The sequence below is a fragment of the Toxotes jaculatrix genome, chromosome 1, assembly GCF_017976425.1.
Source record: "Toxotes jaculatrix isolate fToxJac2 chromosome 1, fToxJac2.pri, whole genome shotgun sequence".
NCBI classification, from domain to species: domain Eukaryota; kingdom Metazoa; phylum Chordata; class Actinopteri; family Toxotidae; genus Toxotes; species Toxotes jaculatrix.
Window position 1 is genome coordinate 6,229,195 of NC_054394.1, and position 18,108 is coordinate 6,247,302.

An 18,108-nucleotide genomic window follows, 5' to 3' on the forward strand; every position below is an offset into this window, starting at 1 on the left:
CTATATATGGAAGGGAGAGATACTGCTCTGCATTGTAGCTAGCTTTCCTTAATCTCTCAGTGAAAGGGAGGATCAATTAATTTTTCACAGGAGAAATGAGATGATGGTGTTCAGCAGTCTGTCTGAGTGCTTTGGACTGATAAGTGGCCATCTTTGTAGGATGCTGATTGTGATGTCCAAAGCATTGGTCTGGAACATGTGTCCATCTAATTTAAGCCTTATAATAGTGTAGGTGGTTGTGTTTTGGTTTCTTTCTCTTCTGTCTTTGTAGTAAAAATGTAATTAAGAAAAATGTGGAAAAAAAATTGGATTCCATTTTTCTATTAGTTTTTTCATTTTGTTGTTTGTTCTCCTTTCTCTCTTTCCTCTGCTCTCTTTTCACTCAAATGAATCTCATCTCCTGCAGTCGGGAGCTTCCTCTCAGAGCTTTCGGCTGTCGGAAACACTGAAGAAGAGCCAGTTGTGGACTTCTGTTGTGTCAGTGACTCTGGTTGAGGGTCAGGAGTTGCTGCTGGACACTCAGGGAGGTCAGCTCTTTGTTCGCTTCAGACTGGGAGAGCAGAGATACAAAAGCAAGGTACTGGATGGAGGACTAATGCTTTTCATCTCCTACAGCCTCTTGAGTTTTCCTTGTTATTCTTAAGCCCTCTCATCTTTTCTTCTTTCTACCCCTTTATTCTTCTCACGCTCTCCTCCCTCTGCTCCTTCCCCTTTCTCCTCCAAGTCTGAACTTTTCCTCTCTACTTATACCCCTATTTTCCTTCCCTAAAGTTTTCTAGTCACATGCCATTTCCTTTACCTGTCCCCTTTAACTTCTTCTATTCTAACTTTCTTTGTTGTTGATTGTGATTTATGTGCTTACAAAAATGTCTCAGAGAAAGGCAAAACTGCTACTACTAATAATAATCATTATTATTGCTATTATTGTTTTAACTACTGCTGAGCATGTGAAAATAGTTCTTTAATGTCCTCTGCCTGTTTCTGGTACAGATTCAGTAAGTTTGAGTAAATACCCTGATGACATCATCAGGGTAGTCCAGGGTTATCTTGGCTTGTGCTTAGTGACTAAAAACCCTGCATTACATACTACATGGCACTTGAAAGATGGCCATTTGCTGACAGGGTGCATTCCTTTCTTAAATTTGTCTCTCACAGGTCCCCCCCAACTTAATGCTGTGCCCCCTCTGATTTTAACTGAAAGTGAATGTTAACCCTGACCAGTTCTTTCCTGACAGATACCAGAGGTTTAGTTGGTTAAGTTTATAGTTTATTTTTTAAAGGTAAATTTTAGCCGCTGTGCAAGATAAAATTGTCTTTCAACTTTGGGATCATTTAGTCCAAATGAATTTAGGATGTTTTACGGTTAATGCCGTTACACTAATAACAGAATTTATCTGAAAACTCATGATGCTAGAGTTACCCACACATGGAGACAGAGTTTCTCTAACTCTGGCCTGATGCGGATTTACTGTTGATTTTGTAAAATGTCTTACAGGAAACTGGTAATATGTGTTAAATACTAAAAAAACAAATTAATAAACTATAAAAAAAATATTAGTTTTGTGTTATGTGCATGTTGATACTGCTGTCATTTGAATGTAGACTATGCAGTAGATTTATGAATATATACTTATTTTGAGTTTTTGTTTATCATGTAGCTGATGCTATGCTAACAGAGTGTTTTATGATTATGTCAACAGTCAGCAACCTTTTTCAGACAGTACAAATGTGAAGCCCTCATAAGCATTAAAACCTTTCTGTGATCACACATCATGTCCTGGGAAAAGACATGCAATAAGAACCAAGTAGAGACATGAAATGGATTTGTAGTGTCTAACGTAAAATGCCCGAGCTCTCGTTGCTGCTCATCCAGGCAGCTGGGTGATGTTTAGCAGTGATGCTCACTTTCTTGTGCTCCAGGCTCTGTGGCTACTGTCACTGATGATTATCTTACTATTCTGTAACAGCATCCAATACAGATGCAGGCTGCATGCTAATGAGCAGCATCGCTCCTTTTCTTTTTCTTTCCTTACATGCAGGTTCAAAGTGACATTAATTATTATACTAGTATTATACTTTCATCTGCCATAGGAATTTCTTTTGTTTACTCTTTAGTCTCTTGTAAAATCTAATTTACAACATAGTGTGTAGTTAAAAATCTCAACATACGCTAACAAGTTAATTTTCTAAATATTAGTTGTGAAGGTACATCTGGATAACTACAATCTTGTTATAAAAGTCTATGTTCTGTGACATTTTACTGATACAAAATTGACTTTTACAGCATGTAGAAAAAGTTAATCATTATTAAAACATTATTAAGGAAATTAGGGAAGCAATGTCTGACTCTCTTAGCTGAATTTGAATGGCTGCTGTCATTGTTGAATGCACACATGCATAAATGTGTAATTATCTTTGGATGTTTCTTGATCTTTCTGATTTTTGTGTTTCATGATTCTTTCTGATATAGAATCACTGCAAAGTGGCCAATCCTCAGTGGAGAGAGAGATTCACCTTTAATCAGTTTTTGGACAGTCCAGAAATCCTGGAGGTGGAGCTCTGGTCCAAGGAAGGACGAAGGACTGAGGAGTGTTTGGGAACGTGAGTCTCTGTTCAGGTTAACTGACTACTTGTCACAAGCTCAGTTCAGAGAATATTCTGGTCTGTTCCAGGATAACATTCAATAAAAACTGAGCCTGATAACCAATTATGTGACTCAGTGTGCAAAGAAATGCCTGAACCTTGTGAACAGCTGTGTACAGAGGTGTCCACTTTCCCATTCACTTCAATGTGTTATAAGTATAAACTTGAACCACTATTTTGTAAATGCATGGCTTGTTGTTCACCTCTTTAGAATTTGGTGTTGTTATATAATTAAGAGGACATTGGCAGCATTTCCAGAGTAGTTGCTATTGTTTAACACAATATCTTGTTGCTGTGTTGTGTGAACATGCATATATTTGTATCTATGCCTGTGTAGACCTGTGTATTGAATGTTGTGTGTATATGTTTCTGTTTGCATGACTAAAACTGTGCCGTGTGTGTTCGTGTGTACAGGTGTGAAGTAGACCTATCCAGGGTCCCTTTCAATGAGAGGCAGCTGTTCACACACACCCTGGAACAGGGGAGAGGGCGCTTAGTTTTCCTCGTCACGCTGAACACATGCAGCGGCGTCTCCATCTCTGACCTCTGTGCTGCGCCTCTTGATGAACCTCAGGAACGACAGAACCAGCTGGACAACTATGTCAGTATCTCTGTGCTGTGTATCTTCTATCTGCACTGTCTGGTTGCATCACTTCACTCCCTACATGTCCCAGTAGAAGTGTCAGTCTGCCTGACACTTCTGTCATTTGATTGATATCAGCCCCATGATGCTCGCTCAAATCCACATTCTTTTTTTTTCTCTCCATCCACTGTATTTACACAAGGCAGTAACAAAACACACGTGTCAGTTATTCCACCATCACTTTAACCTTTAGCCTGAACTGTAGATCAGACCAGAGGGTCCTGACCAGTGCTTTAAAATTCAGCACAGCTCAATAAAGCACTGTTAATCATCATCAGTTAAATGTTTGACTCAGTTTTAAAATATAAAGGCAGGAAGTGACCGAGGTAAACTGAGCTCTGGAGAATCTGGAGTCAGTCCACATGTTGTTGGTCGAGCCAAGTAAAGACCATTACAGTTTTCTTAAGCATGACAAGAAATCAATGTGTGATACTAGTCTCAGTGTCTATAGAGTGAACGTTGATAATAAGGGGTTCATCTTTCAAGACAGTGTGCTGTGTTGAAGGGCCATGAGATGGCAGTGTTTGTCTGGCAAAGTGCTGAGAGCCTGTGACAGGGATTTCTGCTCTATCAGTGCTGAGCTAAAGACATTTTTTGACACTCAGTTTTGAACATCAGCTAGACAGTTGTGTAGTGAGTTCAGTATATTTAGGTGTGTCACTGTTACCAAAAGTTGCGACTGGGCCTAGCAATGAAAAGAGATGCCATAACTGTAAGTGAGTTTGCCCTGAGAAAGTGTACACAATGAAAACAAGATATATTCAGAAATCCCCTCTGATAAATTGTCATGTAATGGAAAAGTTGAAAAAAAATATGACTCTGCCAGAGATACCATACCAGTGCACCAGGCTATCAGATGCCTTTAACACTGTTAACAAAAGCTGCATTTAGCATACCATGTTTTCATGTTTTAGCCCAATAAATAAAAATCATACATACTTTGCACTGCTATCAACTATTTTCCAAAGCATAACATTTATTTTGAGTGTTTACATCCTGTTACACCTTTCTTGCTGCCACTGGCTTCAGTGCACGCCAATAAGTGTGAAAATAAACAACTTGAAACTTGCTTCAGATGGATAATCCATCATGGTGAGTGTTTATTTGGATTAACTGTCAAAGGTTAGTTTTAGTAGATCAGTGCAATAACAAGCACTAACTGTTTGGAGAACATGACGTATTGGTGTGTTTAAGTTCCTGAATTTGTTCCAGAAAAGGAACCTTTCTAATGCGAAACAAACCAATTCATCTGAATCCTTTCATGCCCTCAGCATGCATCTGGCCTGAAGAATACCATGCAACACACTGCAGCTTTTCAAAAGCATTGATTCTTAGTGGTGATCTCTCCAAACCAAGATGTTACAGCTTCCCACACACACACATATATAGATATATATATGTGTCCGTGTGTGTGTGTCCCATCTTTTGTTTCAGATCCAGATTTTTAAAAATAATTATGGAGGAGGTGTGCTCGCTGTATTTTTTCTCATTTAAATGTTTCCACGCTCTCATGCTTCTGTTCTGCTTACTGTCCACACAGGGTATAAAAAGGTCCCTGAAAAACCTGCGTGATGTTGGTTTCCTTCAAGTCAAAGTAATCAAGGCTTCAGATCTGATGGCTGCTGATTTAAACGGTATGTCACACATTTGGCTGTAAGCTCTGTGTTTATTTTGTTGTTACAGTGAAGTGAATGGACAGAGCCCAGCGTTAAAGTGTTGTGTGTCGTGTTCTGCAGGCAAGAGTGACCCTTTCTGTGTGTTGGAACTGGGGAATGACAGACTTCAGACCCATACCATCTATAAGAGCCTCCACCCAGAGTGGAATAAAGTCTTCACATTGTCAGTTCGACTTTCTTTCTCCATCCACATGTTATCATTGATACTATATGATGTTTGAACCACATGTGTGCTTTATGCTGTATCTGCTATGTTACTACAAATGTAGAAGTTGGGACACAATCCTGTTGTGTGTGCTGGTTTGTAGAGAGTGCCTGACCTCGTTGTTTGTCTCCGCAGCCCTGTCAAAGACATTCATGATGTTCTGGTGGTGACTATCTTTGATGAGGATGGAGACAAGGCGCCAGACTTCCTGGGAAAAGTTGGCATTCCCCTGCTCTCGGTACACACTACCTCACTAAGAGTCCGTCATACAGACAATAGACTAATCTATTTACACTCTGTGTCTAAATTAAAGTGAAGAGGGCGATAACACTCCAGTGGATTGAAGACTTGCTAAGATGTAATCCAGCATGACTGATGGTCAGGTTCATGGCCGAGTTCAGCACCTGATGCCCTTTCTGTCCTGCAGATCCGCAGGGGACAACAGATCTCCTTCCCACTGAAGAAAGAGGACTTAGGTGGACTGTCGAAGGGGAGCGTCACTCTGGAGCTGGAGGTTATTTTTAACCCCGTAAGTAAAAGTTCAGCCTGCAATGAGGACCCGAGGGCATGATGGAAATGAAATATGGGCCCGATTCTGTCTGCTTCTCATTGCTTTTTTGTTTTTATCAGGTCAGAGCAAGCATACGAACCTTCCAGCCCAGAGAGAGAAGATTCATGGAGGATAATCCTAAATTTTCCAAAAAGGTTTGTCACAGTTTTGGTAGATTTAATGTTTAGTCCAGAGTTGAGAAATCCATTTGCATTCAGTCAAAAAACTAAAAATCCCCTTTGTAACCCATGCTGCATATACTTAACTTCTGGCATTTATTTAGTTTGCTGATCCAAAGCAACACACAGTCAGGTGAATGGTAAATGTCTTTCAGCTTCAGCTGTGAATCCAGTTCAGGCTGGATTAGTTTGACAGAAAACGAATCAGCAGCTATTTTGATATTTGATGAACCATTCTGGTGATTTTTCAAGGAAAAATGCCAAACATGCTCTCATTCTCTTTCTTTGTCTAATGTGATGATAAACTGAAAATCGGTTTTTGACTGTTTGGACAAAGTAAGTGATTTGAACAATTCACGTTAGATTTTTGGAAATCGTGGTTGTAAAAAAAATAATTTTCACATTTTTTTTTATCTTTTATAATCCAAACAATTAATGTATTAAGAAAGTAAGTGGCATATTACTCAGTAATAAAGATAACAGTTATTTGCAGATCTTGGAAGGGTTTAGGGGTCAGATGTCATTGCACTCTGTCAATATTTGTGAAACACTTGAATAAGTTTAATTAAGAGTTTAGAAACAAAGGTAGGCAAAAAGTTGTACAACTATCACCACATTTTTTTTACCATTTAGCTCTCACATGGATAAAAACAACTCCAAAAGCAAGGCTTTCCTTTGCCTGAATTGGTTGAATTAAGCTTTAATTGACCCCTACTGTGCTTGAGTTCTTGTCCACTGTTCTTCCACATTAGTTTGAAATACAGTGTGCAAGACAGGGTGCAACATGGGGTGCCTGACTGTCTGCACATCACACAAAGACTCATTGTTATGAGACAATACATTGCTCACTAACGCCAAAATTGGCTTACACACTGAGGACTCCGACTGTGGCGTGCAGGTTTTTAGTTTGTTTTAAATGTTGAAAGTCTTGGCTGACAAAATCAGGTCAGATTACTGACATTTTTTTTTTTTTTTTGCCCCCTGACCACAGTGGCTCATGCCAAAAAATACCAGCTGCTCACACTGTTTCACTAACTGACCTGTTGTTTCACGGTTGGCATAAAAATAAAACATAAACATCAAGAAGTGTAAAATAATCTATGCCCTTAACATAAATTCTGTACTAATATATTTATTTGTTTTGTTTATAATTTGTGTCTTTCAGGCTCTGGCCAGGAACGTGCTGCGTGTTCAGACATTGTACAGGGCTATCGTGTCGACTCTGCAGTACATCAAAAGCTGCTTCCAGTGGGAGAGTGTTCAGAGGAGCCTGCTAGCCTTCCTGGTGAAGTGCTTTAACTGCTTATCAACACACTATCTGCATTTCCCTCTGTTTTCCCTCCAAGGCTGCGGAAGACAACCGCAGTCTGGCCAACCCCTACTTGAACTCTCCCAGCGAGAATCTTAATCAATGCGGTGTTGGGCTCAGCAGAAATGCAGACTTGGCCCCGGCTCTGTGTCGGAGTGGACGCTTTCAGTGTAGTGTGTGTCGTGGATGCAGAGTTAAGCCTCAGCTGGAGAGAGTAGAGTCCCAGTGGAGTCGAGATAGAGTCTATTTTTGTTCTACTTCCCTGACAACTCATTAACCCTCTGTCCAATCTGTGCTCGGTTTGATTTAGACCCCATTATGCCGACAGAAGTCCAATTAAAAGGCTCTTCAGAGATAAGACTGATTCTCCATCCTGCCATTGTTCAATACAAGTGTAAAGCAAGTGTAAAGACAGAAACACAGGAGTAGCCTTTCAGCCCTTGTCTTTGAAGTGCAAATTGAAGTGGGTGCTGATCTTTTTGACATTATTCTCTCCCAAATCTACCTCCATCAGAACGGCATATGGCAAGTTGTGCACTAAGGATGCAGGCAATCAAGGTCATGCAGAGTTCTTTTTGTTTTTACAGCCGACGTCCTGTAGATGGCACAAAAGCTTTGCTCAGCATCCAGAGACTTTCTCATGAGACTGGTAAAGAGATACTGTACGCCGGCCAATTGTACAGTTTGTTCAATTTGCTGTGAAAATGGAAGCTGCAGCACAGATCTGTTATCAGAACAGAAGCCGCTGTCTGTGCTTTAGCTTGCAGTCCTGCATTTAGTTTTATAATTTAGGATTACTTGGGCCTCTGGAAACTATTTGGTCCAGGATGGGGCAAAGGGGTCAGTGTACTTCAACCAGAAACTGTTTGCAATTTAAATACTCAAAGCCCAGTTAATGTGCAGATACTGACAGGGGAATACTACTTTTTGATGGCAATAGATTCTTACATCATGTAATGCTGAAGAAGACTCAGTCTCCTCTCTCTTAGAAACAGTGTTAATAATTAAGGATGATATTGTTGTTTTGCCTGACAGCTCAGACACACACACACACACACACACACACACACACGCACACACACACACACACACACTGAAGTAAAAATCAAACAAGCATGAACAAGCACACATCCTCTCACTGCATATCCGTGTTTGAAAGACAGTACCATCTGTACTCATGTTTTCACACTAATGCTCCCTGCCTTTTCAAGCCTCAGTGCGAAGAAATAAATGCCTGCTTAATACCAGCACATAAGAGTAATGAATCAAAGCTTCACTCTACATGACAGGATACAGTCACGAACTACCTGCAACATCTGCTGATTGTCAGACGCCTTCGCGCAGAGCTTCAGTTAGTGTAGTATATTAAAGATTACATACAGTTGCCCTTCATCACTTTATTTTGTAAAAAGTGTGGGTTTTGTTGTTTAACAGTTTTTTTTTCCTTGAAATTTTTATTTTGATATCTAATATCAATATTGTAAAGAAATCAGAAAAAAGAGATGCAGTCTATTTCCAAATAGCACTTCCAGAGTTTCCCATTCTCACTCCACCCAAACAGAGAAACAAGGGAGGTCACCCAAAATACAAAGTGGCTTTCTTAGCAGTGAGGAGAAAAAGCAGAAAACAACACAATTCGGAGAGAAAGAACAAAAGCATAACTCCCACATGGAAGTTGTGTCATCGCTGTGCTTCCACCTCATCCTTTCACTTTATAAAAGAAATGTCTGCACCGCACTTGAGGAAATATTTTTCTGTCTTACATATAGGCCTACAGTATGACATCCTTTCAAATACAGCAGCTTTTCTGTCCTGAAAAGGAGGCTCATCATGCATTTTCCACTCTCCACTGAGAATAATTTGGCTACCAGTCATTATTGCCAACCAGTTTGTGCTGTTTAACTTTACAAATACAGTTTTGCAGGTACAATTTTACTTGTTCTGGTATGACCATTAGCTTATGGCAGCTAATGCTAGCTAATTTTTGCAGACTTTGGCCAGATGCAGTTCACTGACTCCACCTGTGCAACTGTTACACAGCATTTTAACATTTAGTGTTGTCCCACACAGCTTGTGGTAAAGTTTACTTGTTATTGCTTTAAAACAGTGGATGGTTTGAATGATGTCAGTGGTTTCTGTGCTCTTGGATTACATCTGTGCCATTCAAACCCTTCCACCAAGCATTAGTGTGGAAATCCGGCTGCTACCCTTCAGTAGCTCTCCCAACATTAGGTAGCCTTTCAAATGTTTTATTTTCTCTGATCTGGATTGTATTTCCAGATCCCTTTTTGCTGTCAAAGACTGTGTAATGCCTCTCAAGCTGGAATGAGCTGCAGTTATCACAATCTTTATGGGCTGAGTATACATTTCCACCAAAGCGTGACTTGGCTTTCCCCTCGTCCTTGCCCTCCCACTCATTACAAAGTCCTCACTAATAAAACATAACCCTTTCAGTGAGGGACTGGTTTGATCCCCTCTCCCAGGCCCTGTTTTGGCTTGTGATAACACAGACAAGAGCGTGCTTGGCTTTTTGCACATTAAAGCTGATGGTGGCAGTGGTGGTGGAGGCAGGGAGGAGGGGGATCTGCCATCTTTTATGTCAGTTGGTGCCTCAGAGGAGAGTGATGTCTTTACCAGATGTTCACTTCTATTTTTATTAGCATTTAAAAACCTGTAAACTGTTCCCCACGCCTTTTGGCTCGCTGCCATTTTGGCCGGCGCTGCCTCTCTGACAGGATTATTATATAGTTCCATTTAGCTGTGCAACTGAGACATCTCAAGCCAAATTTCTTTATTCTCTCGGCCATTTTACCTGAGCCACACAGGTGGAATGTGCATCACAAATGCCATTATGGCTGTTAATGGCATATTCACACACAGGACCCCCGTGGCTGCAGTAAATCATGCAGTCAGTTTTAATGTACACACGATGAGAGAGTCACAGCAATTAGACTTATGTGGTTAATGTCAATGCATGTGCATTGGAGGGAGAGTCAGTCCTGCTGAGCACAGTGGTCCCTCTGCACAGGCTAAGCAGAGTAACAGTACGCAGGAAGTGTGGCTTTGATAGTGGCAGGGTAGCCCTCATCAGCTTGATCAGTGCTTATGTAATCAATAGTAGGTTGGATCAGCCTTTAGCCAGCAGGGATTCAGTAACTACTGAAAATGCCTTTGAATGAAGACTTAATGAAGAGCAGTGTGTTTTGTCCTCCCACCACCTATGTGTCTGACCTGACCGATATCTGACTTCTGCGACCCTCTGCCTGCAGGTGTTTGTCGTGACAGTGTGGTACTGGGAGTTTTACATGCTGCCTCTCTTCGTGGTTTTGCTCATGTTGAGGAACTACCTCCAGCTCCGCTCCGGTCGAGTCAGCCAAGACCTGGTGAGTCCAGAGCAGCTTCGTCAGCCTCGTGCCTGTTCCTCTCCTTCAGCCCAGTGACCTGCTGGCTCCTGTTCGGACTCCTTTCTTTATTTTGTAGAAAAAAACAACTATCTCAACCACATTTTGTTCTCACAATTAAAAGCTGGTTTGTTTCCATAGCAACCGGCTACCCATTTCTACATAACACATAATAATAAAATAACACATAATACATAAGCATAGAAAACTCACTGAATAGACTGTGAAACCTATCATTGCAACATATCATTATAGCCTAAGCTAATTTGCGGTGCTTGTCCTTTATTAACACTGCTTCCTTTTTTTCAGTCCACTTCTAGTTATTGTCCTGAATCCTGCCTCCTCTTCACTGTAATTGGTCTGTTGGCCTCTTCTTGTTGTGACTGGTCGAATAAGAGAAAGTTTTTAGTGCTCTGCTCTGAAAAGGTCTCAATTAACTGTGTTTTTTTTCTTACTTATACCACTTTTTTCACTGGAAAAAGGATGTTGTGTCCTGCCTGTACCCCGTGTGGAAGAACAGCTGTATTTACTGTATACAGTAATGGTAGTTCAACATAGACTATAGGTTATAGGAAATTATATACACACAGCACTGTTCAGACAACAATGTATTTTATTATGATGTGAAATCAATTAAATATACATTCATGTATAACTACATAGGGCTGCATTTATTTACTCGCCTTCACTCGCCTTGGCTTGTTGTAAAAAATCCAACCTGGGTTGTCAGTCAGCTGTGTCGTGCACTGCTGAGTGTTTCAGGCGTCTGACTTCAGCGTCACCACTGACCCGCTGGAGTTAATGTGGAGTCACAGTGAGACAAAGTTTATCTTGTAATCAATTCTTTCTTCTTTTTTTTTTTCAGGACAACATGGATGTGGGGGATGAGGATGAGGATGATGATAAGGTGCGTACATGTGCTGGCTGTTTATTTTCCCACTTCTTTGTTGACTCTGTATTTCTGTATGCTGATGAATAGAAAAGAACTTAGCTTTATTTTTTTTTTTCTCATGTTGACAAAGGTATCTGCCAGTGATCTATGGTTCCATGTTGTTAAGCTCTTTATTCAGCACCAAATCTTCTGATGCATTTTGATTCCTGCCAACAACTAGTTGTATTTCTTTGTGGTTACCAAAAGACATTTGGGCTTAATGAAGACCTCAGCAACCCGTTTCCACATGTCACAACACATTCATATGGTAATAGAGGGGTGGGGAAAGAGGTTCTGCTGCATTTGGGAAAGTCCCTGAGCTTAACACACCATATAATACCATGAATATGGAACTAATGTCAGCTCTTGGAAATGCTTTTTCAAAGCTCATTCTGAAAGTTTGTGTTGAAAGTGTTACAATGCTTTTAGGCAATGAAATATTTCTTTAGAATGACAGCAGTTTATTGTAAATGTTTTGAATGGCCTGCGTCAGCCTGATGTAAAGTGGTTCTCATACCGGTTATAGTGGGAACGTGACCCTGAAACGGCTGAAGTGGTTTAGTGCAGTGATGGATATTTGTCTGAGGTGAAGCTAAATTGTCTTACATGTGGTTTTTCAGACTGATAAGTCAGTGTGTCATCTGGAATATCCCAGGTTTGATCCCCTCCACAGCTCTTTTCCCAGGCTCATCCTCAGAGACTTGATGGCACTGATCCAGCAATCACTCAGTGTTTCCAAGCAGAAGTGAACATATATCACCCAGATCACATAGACCATGCACCAAGACCATGGCTTTGTCCAGTAAACACTCCTTCAATAACCACTACTGCCACCCCACCATCCCCACAGACCCCAGCTCCCTTCTTTAGTCCTGTAACAGTGCTCTGTGTTTGATGTGGACATGTGGCCGTGTCTCTGTCTGAAGTCTGGCTCTCATGGCAGCGATCTACAGAGAATCTGGTCTCCCCTGTTTACTTTAAAGCGGCCCCTCCCTCCTGAGATCTGGACTAGCCTGAGAGCGGTACCTCTTCTCGTTCATAATGTGAAGTCCAGTCCCACTCTGAAGAACCTTAACTTCAAAAAGACATGTTCAGACAGGCTTTTTAAAGTATCTGCCTTTACCTTAACATTTTACAGACACACTCTTGGTACAAAGTGGCGCTGAATAAGTACGGATCAAACCTGTGGCCTTGAGAATTAGTCAGATGAGACAAAGCTGTACAAGCTCCGTTAGTTTATATTTGAGCAGACAGACCTCTTCAGTTTTGCTTTTTTTTTTTTTTTTTTAAACAGTATTTTTGTACAAACCAAACCATGCCAAGATGTTTTAGATATTAAAATTGCATTTACTTAAGAATAACTCTGCTTTACTTAAGCTGTGTAATGAATAATACTAAAACCTTTCCATTAGGAAAAAAAAAAATTAAATTAAATTTATAACTTAAACTATTTAACCAGGAATTACCTGAAAATGAACAACTCCATGTGACAACATGTAGCAAAGGTACAAATGTAATTGTACATGTGTCAGAGTTTTATCTACCTTTTTATCCTATCATCTCATTGATATATTAGAACTATTGAAATATAGTGTGTTCAGAATTGTGCGACTGGCCATGTGAAAGTAGAGCATGCAAAGACAAAAGTATCAATAAAACAATATTAATTCTCTCTCTTTTTTCAGTTCCCTCATAGTTAATGTGTTAGATGTCTGTTACTGACAAATGGAATTATAGCAACAGTAATTTTTAATCAGCTTGAAACTGATTAAACTGAAGATTAATGACGGGAGAGTTTATTTTGTACTTTACTGAAATGCTAATACAGTACAGTTTCTACTATTACTGTTCATTACATTTTTAATCACATCTGTGAATAAATCTGTTCCGCTCATGATCCCCATACCAGCCACAACAAAAAATATGAACAGTTAGCATCTCACAAGTTGTTTGTTGTTTGCTGCTGTAGGAGTCAGAGAGGAAAGGGCTGATGGAGAAAATCCACATGGTACAGGAAACCATCATCACACTCCAAAACCTACTGGACGAGATCGCTTCTTTTGGGGAGAGAATTAAAAAGTAAGAATTATTTAAAGATCCATCAAAAAGTTTTGCTCTAAACTACTGAGTATTTCTTTGTATTCCAGCTGGAGGGATCTCATTTGTTTATGATCACAGTATGAAATGGACTATAATGCAATTTTCTTGAAATGTACTATGTGCTGAATATTTTACCATATATTTTCATTGTCCTCTCCAGTAATTAATCTATTATAAAAGAAAAAAGTCTGCATTAGAGAGGTATCGGTTATATTTCATTATTACTTTAGTAATCGAGTACTGTATTTTATGCACATTCAGTTTTCAATATATTACGTTGGAACAAAAATTCTTCCCCGACACTTACTGATGTTTCTGATATTAATTTTTCAGCACGTTCAACTGGTCTGTGCCGTTCCTGTCTGGACTGGCTTTCCTGGTCTTTGTCACTGCAGCAATCCTGACATACTACATCCCTTTACGCTACATAGTTTTAATTTGGGGTGAGTGTCAAGCTCTGTTTATTATGTTTTCTGTTTATGTGTCTGTCTGCCTCCATTTTTTAGCTCATCACCCCTTAAAATCCCCCTTCCACTATCTGTTATAATTTACTGTCATAGAAAAATTCTTTTCATCTCCTTATTTTTTAGCCATTTCTTACTGTAGCATCTTTCTCTTATACATCGGATTTACAAGGTCACAGGATTATTTCCTGGCTGTATTTTCTGGCTGCTGTGACTTTGTCCCCCTTTATCTCTTTAACATTAGCTGCTTGTAAGAATAAATTGAAGCATATCTTATTGTTGAAATGGCTTACCAAAAATATTGGGTAAATGACTTGAGTTTATGATGTTGCAACTCTAAGAAGTGAAAGCAAAACAAGAAGAAGACACAAACTGTAGTACGAAGAAATGCATCTTGGACAGCATGAGCCTCCTCCGCAGGTATTTGTTTGTGTGGAAACAAAGAGCGCAGCCACAAGAGACTACTGTTAATGATATGTTGGTGTGAATTTCTGTTTTAGGTATCAATAAATTCACCAAGAAATTACGGAACCCGTACAGCATCGACAACAATGAAGTGCTTGATTTCCTGTCGAGGGTGCCTTCAGATGTGCAGAAGGTAAGCCCCTCTGGATCAGCCGGCCAGGAAGCCCAAAATCCCAGAGCCCACTAGCTTTGCATTTTACTACAACAACTCCCAGGCATTCTTCACTCTTATCTGTATAATTAGCTTCATCTGTATAATTACGTAGCCCTGTATAATTTCTGTTGTGTTTTGGTCATGATACATCCCTGGTGGAGGTCTGCTGCTTAGCAGCTTTGCAGTGCAGGCTGTTCCCAGGCTGAGACAGGAGACGCTGCTCCTGTTGTCTCCTGTTTGAACTCAGCATGAACAAACTCTCAGCCAGCACACAGTTATCTCCTCTAACTCACTTCAGCCCAAAAGAACTGAAATATGTTAGTGAATTCAGCTGCTTTTGAAGCAGAATTTGTGTCACTTTAATATTAAATTTTGCCACACTTTACAAAGGTCATTATCACTGTTGCAGGATTTGAACCACCTCATGTCCAAAAACCAAACCTGTTCTTAAAAATATGAACTGTTCACAAGATATTGTTCTCTTCCATCTGTGTTCTGCTGAGTTCATCTCTATTCTTTCCAGTCTCCTTTCTTTCTTTTTACACACCGTCGTCTCTCCTTCTCACCCTTTCTGTCTGTCCTTCTCTCTCTAAGCTGTTTGACCCCTTTGTCTCCTCTCCTCCCCTTCCTTCTTTGATGCCCTCGGGTCTCCGTTTGACTCTCCGGAGTCTCTCCACTGATTTCTGTTGTTCTGTCTATAACTGAGTATAGTCATTCTGCTCAGTACACATCAGCCTACACTACCTCAGTACAACTATTTTTGTTTATCTGTAGTAATTCAATGAAATCACTGTAACATAAGTGAGAAGAAATGTGTCAAATAGACTAACTGCTTCACTCTTGGTGAATAAAGTGACTGTTATTTCCTGCAGGTTCAGTACAGTGAGGTGAGAGGAAGCAGGAAGAAGAAAATCTAGTAAACGGGGCCTGGTGCTGCTGTTGGTGGGCTTCCTACCTAAAAACTGTTTCCAGTGGATCTGCTGGAGGTCTGCAGAATCCCACTTTTTGTCGGTTTCATGGTGTGTGGTAGGTTTGAATCTTAATTTGCTGTGGCGATCCACAGCTCCGCACCGCTCATATCGACCAGCACCTAAAGACCTGTCAACCAAAGAAGTCCATGCTGAGGACCCTGCAGAGATTACTGTAACACATTTTACTAATGTCTCTATCTGTGCTTTTTTGAAGCAGTTTGTAATATTATTTCCAAAGATTTTAGGTGTTCTATTGTATGTACAGTTTATTTTAGATAATCAGAAGCTGCTTTATTTTATATGATTTCCCAGGAGGTTGTGTCCTCCTGACACCAACTGAAATATCAGTTTGTATTATACTGAATGTATATGTTTAGTTTGTAACATTTGTGTGTATATTTTTACATGATTTACATTAACAGATATAATGACTTTAGTTGTAAAATAGATTATTCACCGCTTGACAAAATAACAGAATTGTTCCTGGGATAAAAGTAAATTTCATTATGGGCGGCTTAAAAAGTAGGAGTAATCATACTTATAGGCATTTTTTTTTTAGAAAAGAGTTATGTGTTTAAATTCATGGTCTTTGCGGTTTTAAATATTAATGATGCATTTTAGGTTGCAATCACTTTTCCAACCTTTCATAATATGTCTAAATGTTATTAAGATTAAGAGTTACTTTATTAATCCCCGTGGGGAAATTCGGTTATGCATCATATTTCTATATTTCATCCATTAACTTTTTAAAATGGAGAAACTGCTCTGTGCATACGGCACTGATTCTCCTTCAGTGGGACAATTTGGAATTATTTTTACATCCTAAGGTGAGTGGCTTTATTTAGTTTGAGATTTTCATTCATCCTACACAGATGATGGGCTCACTTAACTTTATTTATTAATGACAATCACAATCATTTCTAACAGCAATAAATGCACACAGCCACACAGTATAGCATCTTTTATCTGCCTTTCTGTCTCGTCTCTGTGCTGTGGCTCTCTGAATTCCCTTGCACGTCGTATTCAGTGCTCCTGTGCTGCAGGATTGGGGGCGTCTAACAGCACAGTTTTTGAGCCCCCTCTCTTCATTAGGCTTTCATGAAGCGAGGCGAAGCTGTTTGAGACCTCACTGGCACCCGGGCTCCCCGCTGTGCTGATGGCCCTTGGGCGTCGCCACGAGCATGAGGACCTCTGCGACCTCCTCTCAGCTGCTGTGACGAGATGCCTGCAGCCAGTATCCTATCAAGCACAGCAGCCAGACAAACCTCCGGTACCGAGCTGCACACCACTCAGGAGCAGGATTTTAAAACCAGCCACAAGCAACAACAGCCGCACCAATTTAGGGATTGGAGAATTGGAATAGTTAAGATGTTGGCGTTCAGAGTAATACCCTGGGATTTATGGCTTTTAAGTCAGGGCGCGTGGGCTCTCAGTCAGCAGCCTCGTAAATGAGAAATGAGTTAAATTAGAGGAAAACTTCTCTCATTAAATACAATAAGAATCAGCTAGTTTTTGTATCAAATGCTATACAAATGTCCTGAAGATGAAAGTATTTGATGATTGACCTGATTAGATAGTGAAGAGTATTTTTAAGTATAATTGATTTTTATTGACACTTAGATTGCAGCTCCTCTAGATAAACTAATAAATAACTAATGCACTAAATATTCTTTAACTGGATAATGCAGGATACACATAATATTCCACACAATGCTGCACCATATAAAAATAATTTCATCATTTGTCCAATTGTCTTGAGGACAGAAGGTGTGGAGAACTTGGCAGACGATGACCTGTATATATCTTCATCTAGTTATAATGTTGACTTAGGTATTCAATATTAATAACCCACTGTCAAGGACACTGGAAGGACATCTCAATTTGACACTTATAGGCTCAGCATGAATATGTATAGGCAGCCAGACGCTTCAGAATTACCAAGTAAAATCACGGTTCACACGTGGGGACTAATGTGATGTGGCACATGCATTCTGATGAGCCACAAATACAGCGGCTGATAGGTCTCAAAAGACTTGTTACAACTCAATATCGGACCCGAGAATGTTCAGCTGTGTCTGAGTGTGTGCATGTGTGTGTTCTGTATGTGTGTGTGCAGAGAAAGGAGTTGCATATAAAGTTCTGCAGAGGGTGTGAATGTCCATTATTATGTACTAAATCTTTATTAACTCATTAATAACTGCATCCAGTGTTTTTTGTGTGTACGTGTGTGTGTGTGAGAAGGTGCAGTCAAGGGGTCTAATAGACAACATAGTGTTTTAATGGTTCCCAATGTAAGACACTGACAGTGAGCAAACTGCAGAGCAGCAGGAAGCTGTTTCTACGCTGACGGCCGTGTTGGTTGGTCTGTGGCTCGCTTTGTCTGTATTTCTATGACAGTTCACCTTCAGACTCTGGCT

General features: G+C 40.1%; 1 protein-coding gene across 2 annotated transcripts in view; it reads left to right on the plus strand.

The window, feature by feature from the left end:
• LOC121194103 (multiple C2 and transmembrane domain-containing protein 2-like) overlaps positions 1-16,644 on the plus strand; it is a 33,280-nt gene extending 16,636 nt beyond the window's left edge. For both annotated transcript variants that reach the window (XM_041056768.1, XM_041056850.1), the window contains 15 exons: positions 407-577; positions 2,471-2,601; positions 3,058-3,244; positions 4,827-4,920; positions 5,023-5,125; positions 5,303-5,405; positions 5,595-5,696; positions 5,798-5,872; positions 7,062-7,181; positions 10,475-10,588; positions 11,472-11,513; positions 13,507-13,616; positions 13,971-14,080; positions 14,602-14,699; positions 15,593-16,644. In XM_041056768.1, coding sequence (XP_040912702.1) covers positions 407-577; positions 2,471-2,601; positions 3,058-3,244; positions 4,827-4,920; positions 5,023-5,125; positions 5,303-5,405; positions 5,595-5,696; positions 5,798-5,872; positions 7,062-7,181; positions 10,475-10,588; positions 11,472-11,513; positions 13,507-13,616; positions 13,971-14,080; positions 14,602-14,699; positions 15,593-15,637 — 1,605 coding nt within the window. In that variant the 3' untranslated portion in view covers positions 15,638-16,644. The remainder of the gene's footprint in view (positions 1-406; positions 578-2,470; positions 2,602-3,057; positions 3,245-4,826; positions 4,921-5,022; positions 5,126-5,302; positions 5,406-5,594; positions 5,697-5,797; positions 5,873-7,061; positions 7,182-10,474; positions 10,589-11,471; positions 11,514-13,506; positions 13,617-13,970; positions 14,081-14,601; positions 14,700-15,592) is intronic.
• Positions 16,645-18,108: the final 1,464 nt, after the last annotated feature.